This window comes from Danio rerio, chromosome 23 (assembly GCF_052040795.2).
Source record: "Danio rerio strain M-AB ecotype USA chromosome 23, GRCz13ab, whole genome shotgun sequence".
Lineage (NCBI taxonomy): Eukaryota > Metazoa > Chordata > Actinopteri > Cypriniformes > Danionidae > Danio > Danio rerio.
Genome location: NC_141043.1, coordinates 706,501 through 712,500, shown reverse-complemented (window position 1 = coordinate 712,500; position 6,000 = coordinate 706,501). Strand labels below are relative to the sequence as shown.

Genomic DNA, 6,000 nt, shown 5'->3' with positions numbered 1-6,000 from the left:
TTCTTTCACCCATTTATTTAATCTAAAACAGTCATGTTTTCCACACATTCTTTTTATGTTTAATAAATCATGCATAAAATGCTAATTAACTTCATGTGGACACCAGAACGGGACGTCCCATCTTTTGACCCACACTATTTTAGTCTTTATGTCTTTGTGTCTCAATCTGTGCTTCAATCATAATGACAGTAACACTGACTTAATATTTAATAAATACATAAAAAAATGATGAAACCTGAGCAAACCGTGCCCTCACCTGATAAGTGGACCTGAGGCGGATATAAAGCAGCAGGTTGAAGATTAGCGCAGGGTTTGGGTCCTGTTCCAGAACACACAGATGCCGTCCCATTCACTGCACACACACACACACACACACACACACACACACACACACACACACACACACACACACACACACACACACATATATATGCAGTGTAAGTGAAAGTGAAACTGTTTGTCTGAACTGATTGTTTTCTGAAAGCAAAACACGAACCTGTCCATCCAGCACCGCTGTCGGACTCGTCCTCCTAGATGTGAAAACACTATTATTTTCATTTTCAAGCAGTATTCTGTACAGCACTATTCTCCATCTTTACCTGCATGGACAGGTGTGTCTCTCTGAGCGCTTTACTGCAGTCGCTGTCCTGCGATATTACTGGATTTACAGCAGAGTCTGATGAACAGGAGGCAGAGCTTAGTGACTGCACATCTGCATATGTACTATACATATCTATACATATAAACAGCTGGGAAAATTAGTATTAAATATATTGCCATGTTTTTTCCTGGGATTAATATGTCTAGAGGAGCTGCTGACATGGAATTGAAGCAGATTTTGGTAAAAACCTAAACAATACAAACATAAAACAAAACAAATCTGATAAATGAGTTTAATAAGAATGAACTGACAGAAGGAGAGAGAGCTGAACTGCTGAACTGTGTTTAATACAGTATATAAAGGCTGTTGTGGTGCTGCAGCTGAACGCCGCCTCTCATATGGAGAATGAAGCCTCCTGCAGTGCTCAGGTGTGAGTTTCTCTCAGTCTTCATCAGAGTGTGTAAATCTTGATGCTTCTGTGGGTCTCGTCTATCAGATCTGAGCTGTATTCTGTATTCTCTATTGGATTCAGCTCAGGTGATTGGCTGGGCCATTCTACAGCTTGATTGTCTTTCTCTGAAAGCATCTGAGAGTCTCCTCGGCTGTGTTTTGGATCATTGTCTTGCTGAAATGTCCACGCTGGCTTCATCTTCATCCTCCTGCTGATGTAGATGTTGGACTGAAGCAGCTGATCTTCATTTACACTGAGGAAGGGCAGAGGCTTGCTGAAGAACTACTGACAGATTTCAGCTGCTGGCTGGGCTTTCACTGCTTAACTACACCTTCCTTTCTTCATGTGTTCAATACTTTTTCATTTCAGTTTATTAGGCATGACTTCATTTGTAAACTATTTATATTAGTTTTCTTTGCATATCTGGATTTATTTGGTTGTTAACGACATCTGGAAAAAAATTCAAGTCAGCAGCACCTTTAGAAATATGTTTTCTGAAATCAATGGTGACGTCTTGAACATTTATTTACCCCGCTGTACATTCAATGAAATAAGTGTTTGGTCACTGAACATATTTAGGAATCGAAAGATAATACACTGTTAAACCCAACTGTAAACTCAATCAAATGAAATGAGTGGGGTTAACTCAAAATTGACTGGAAGTTAATTCTACTCATTTGAAAAGCATTTTGAAGTCAGTGTTGAAGGTAATGAGTTAATTAAATACCTTATTAAGGAGTAAGTTCACAGGACTCATTTACATTAGTTTTTTTTTAACTCAAATGGTTTGAGTTGTCTTAACTTATTGGGTTTACAGTACTCAGCTGGTTTGAGTTCTCTTCATTTGTCTGGTTTTACTGTGCTTGAATTGCTTTGTTTACTCAAATGGATTAAGTTCACAGTACTCATTAGGATGAGTTTTTGAACTTAAATGGTTTGTTGCAATCTGTTTCCTCAAAAGGTTTGAGTTACCTTACCTTATTAGGTTTAGTTATTGCAAAATAATCATAATAGTAACGACAAACTCCATAATTGTACACACTGCAATAAATGCTTTTTTTTACACTTAGATTTTGTCTTGTTTCTAAAACAAATATCTAAACATTCTTAAATCAAGAAGCTTTTTCTAGACAAATAATATTGTCTAATTTTCAGAAAAAGTGATTCAAAATTAAAACATGCTAAATAATCTGCCAATGGGGTAAGCGAAAATAACTTATGTCAAAGCGAAAACTAGATTGTAAAAAAAAATATATATATAATAATAATAATAATAATAATATTAACAACAATAATAATTATAATTGATTCACTTAATTTGACTCAATATGCATCAATGCTTCTTGGTTCATCAGTGTGTAGATATTTGGGCTAATAATTTTGTCCTTAAAATGGTGTTTCAAAAAATAATAACTGCTTTTATTCTAGCCGAAATAAAACCAATAAGACTTTCTCCAGAAGAAAAAATATTATCAGATATACTGTGAACATTTCCTTGCTCTGTTCAACATCATTTGGGAAATATTAGAAAAGAAACGAAAATTCAAAGTGGGCGAATAATTCTGCCGTCAACTGTACATGCACAAATACTGTAAAGTATAATATAGGAAATATTAACGTAAATGAGAGAGCTGTTAACTGCTCTGTATAGAAATGCAGAAGTGGGCTGTTTTCTGATGGTTTGAGGATCTGGGTTGGTACCTGTCCCCCGTGCGCTGTCCTCCAGGATCCGGTACACCTTGTAGGGCTCAGAGATGTCCAGCTGACTGCGCTCTGAAACCTCCTGGAAGTCCGTGCTCTTGTTCAGGGCGCAGCGTAGGCGAGTTTTCCATGTGGACGGGTCTGCTTTATCCCTGCCCTCCTGAAATTTACCCTTGTACATGGCCCAAGCCTGAGACGCACATCACAATTAGTCTAATAAATATTCCGCTGTATTTTCATTCATTCATTCATTTTCTTGTCAGCTTAGTCCCTTTTTTAATCCAGGGTCGCCACAGCGGAATGAACCGCCAACTTATCCAGCACGTTTTTAGACAGCGGATGCCCTTCCAGCCGCAACCCATCTCTGGGAAACATCCACACATACACTACGGACAATTTAGCCTACCCAATTCACCTGTACCGCATGTGTTTGGACTGTGGGGGAAAACCAGAGCACCCGGAGGAAACCCACGCAAACGCAGGGAGAACATGCAAACTCCACACAGAAACGCCAACTGAGCCGAGGTTCGAACCAGTGACCTTCTGGCTGTGAGGCGACAGCACTACCTACTGCGCCACTGCTTCGCCCTTCGCTGTACTTTTCAGATTTAAATAAACTTTGGTCACACTTTATTCTAATGTACAATTCATGCTATTAACAAATCATAAACTAAGACTTGTAGCTCAATAAACTCTTAATTATAAGCTTATTAATATTTAACAGGCCCGTAGCCAGCCTGGGGAAAGGGATGTTCATTTATTTATTCACTTTCTTTTCGGTTTGGTCCATTTATTAATCAGGGGTCACCACAGCGGAATGAACCACCAACTTATCCAGAATATGTTTTATACAGCGGATGATATATATTTTTTTTACGTTTATGTATATATAAAAAATTATCGCAAAATTGTCTGCAAATTTCTTTTTTATCACAAAAAAATTACAATAAAAATCGTGAAAAACTAGGGAGACGGCCTTCTGGCTACATAATTCATGATCTCCAGAAATGTGTATAGGGCTACGTTTTCAGAAAGAGCCTGTGTTGCTTTCCTCTTCATTATGATGACAGCACATAATATTAGACTAGATATTCTTCAAGACACTAGTGTTCAGCTTACAGTGACATGTAAAGGCTTCACTAGGGTAATTAGGGTAAAGTTAGGGTAATTAGGCAAGTCATTGTATAACAGTGGTTTGTTCTGGAGACAATCCAACACTAATATTGCTGAAGGGGTGAATAATATTGAGCTTAACATGACTTTAACACTATTAAAAACTGCTTTTATTCTAGCCCAAATAAAACTAATAAGACTTTCTCCAGAAGAACAAATATTAGAGGAAACACTGTGAACAACTCCTCAATCTGAGAAACATAATATGGGAAATATTTGAAAGCTTCACAGGAGAGCAAATAATTGTACCTTCATCTGATTAAAGTCTCCTTTGATCGCGCGCACACACACACACACACACACACACACACACACACACACGCACACACACACTCAGGTGTTGCTGTTAATCTGATTCTCCGGCTGTTCACCTTAAACAGAGCCGCGTCCTGGTTCTGTCTGTAGTCCTGTTTGGCGGCGTGTTTCCACGGGATCCTGAACATGCTTTTCTCCGCGTTCTCCCAGCTCAGCCCCGGGTATTCTGCGCTGTCTATCTGCGCTATCAGCCACTCTCTGAGGCGCATGTGTCTGGACCTGTCCTCCATCCTTCTGGACCATCAGATCTGCTGTTCTGCAAAAACACAGCCACTACACCACACTGTAATGAAGCTGCAGCTAAAGTCATGAAGGAATCGAAAAAGTTTGACAAACTCACAGCGGCGCTCGTGCATGTACTCAGACGGCTGAGTGTGTGCGCTTAGGAAAAGTGAAAGTAAAAGTATAAAGTGAAACGCTTTCGGTTTCCCTCGCAGAGCGCGTGTCGCTCTCGGTTTACAGTGACCTGATGACGTCACGCACACGATAGCGTAGTAAACTCTGCGTTTATGACGTCCACTGATCAGCCAGTCAGCTGTGTGTGTGGAAACACTCGGACAGATGCGCGAGCAGGTCACACACTCAGCCAGAGCTCTCTCCCAGGGTAGTTTCTGTTTGCGCGCCGGTGGATTCCGCTGGATTCAGTTCCCCGTTCCTCACTCACCGCGCATGCGCGACCTCAATCATGACGTCATGATTCAGCTCCTGCTGGGGGAAACAGAACCTGAAACTATTCCTGACATAGATAATTATAAAGATTGGTGGCCTTTCTTTTTTTAATGAAGTGCAATTACTCCATTGGTAAGTTAGCTATGGGGATGCAGAGGTGCAGTAGGTAGTGCTGTCGCCTCACAGCAAGTAGGTTGCTGGTTCGAGCCTCGGCTGGGTCAGTTGGCGTTTCTGTGTGGAGTTTGTAGTCCTAACACATGTGGTACAGGTGAATTGGGTTGGCTAAATAGTGTATGAGTGTGAATGAGTATGTGTTTGGATGTTTCCCAGAAATGAGTTGCTACTGGAAGGGCGTCCACTGTGCTGTATAAGTTGGCGGTTCATTCTGCTGTGGTGACCCTGGATTAATAAAGGGACTAAGCTGAAAATGAATGAATAAATTACCTCTTAAATTAGTTAAATTCCATCAATATTAGCCTGTAAACTGACTTACAGCCGCAATTTCTCACCCCTTTTATGGAATAATGTAGACATTAAGATAATTAATAAATCTTTTTTTCTGGGATTAAGGGTTTAAGAAAAACATTATTTTTGTTTCTGATCTTTTTAATAGTAACAGGGATCTTTTAACGTTTAAGAGTTTTATAAATATTAATCAATTCCCTGTCCAGTATATGGAATTTAAATCAATTATAAAGGCTAAACCTAGTGGATTATTGAAAGCAGGGTCCAAACAATTGTCACAGTTATGCCTAGGAGGAAAATGTATTCTCAGTAAGCCACATAACTCAGTTACTCCCAGAGGACAGTTATTATGTGGGTTCTATATTTGTTAACATTCAATGGAGGAAAACATGGTTATTCCTATAAAAATTCTGTATTTCTAATTAAATAAAAGATGTGCACTTTAAAATCTGGCACAATATTTACCCATATAGTGCACTCTCATCCAAATATTGTGATGTTACTGATATGAATGAGTGTGGAGATGTTTGTCACTTGTTTTCTTCATGCGATGTATCATCATTGTTTTGGAATGATTTAAGTTCATATTGCTTTTTCAAGGGTAATGAGTGGTAATTTGCACCTT

General features: G+C 39.2%; 1 protein-coding gene across 2 annotated transcripts in view; it reads right to left on the bottom strand.

Annotated features, from left to right (window-relative positions):
- irf10 (interferon regulatory factor 10) overlaps nucleotides 1-4,908 on the bottom strand; it is a 10,345-nt gene extending 5,437 nt beyond the window's left edge. Inside the window, exons 1-6 of one of the 2 annotated variants that reach the window (XM_087305451.1) lie at nucleotides 4,582-4,908; nucleotides 4,298-4,497; nucleotides 2,754-2,943; nucleotides 600-676; nucleotides 497-530; nucleotides 257-352 (exon numbers count right to left, since the gene is read on the bottom strand). In XM_087305451.1, coding sequence (XP_087161577.1) covers nucleotides 257-352; nucleotides 497-530; nucleotides 600-676; nucleotides 2,754-2,943; nucleotides 4,298-4,471 — 571 coding nt within the window. In that variant the 5' untranslated portion in view covers nucleotides 4,472-4,497; nucleotides 4,582-4,908. Of the gene's footprint in view, nucleotides 1-256; nucleotides 353-496; nucleotides 531-599; nucleotides 677-2,753; nucleotides 2,944-4,297; nucleotides 4,515-4,581 lie in introns of both variants that reach the window. The other variant, NM_212879.1, reaches the window with a different exon arrangement.
- Nucleotides 4,909-6,000: the final 1,092 nt, after the last annotated feature.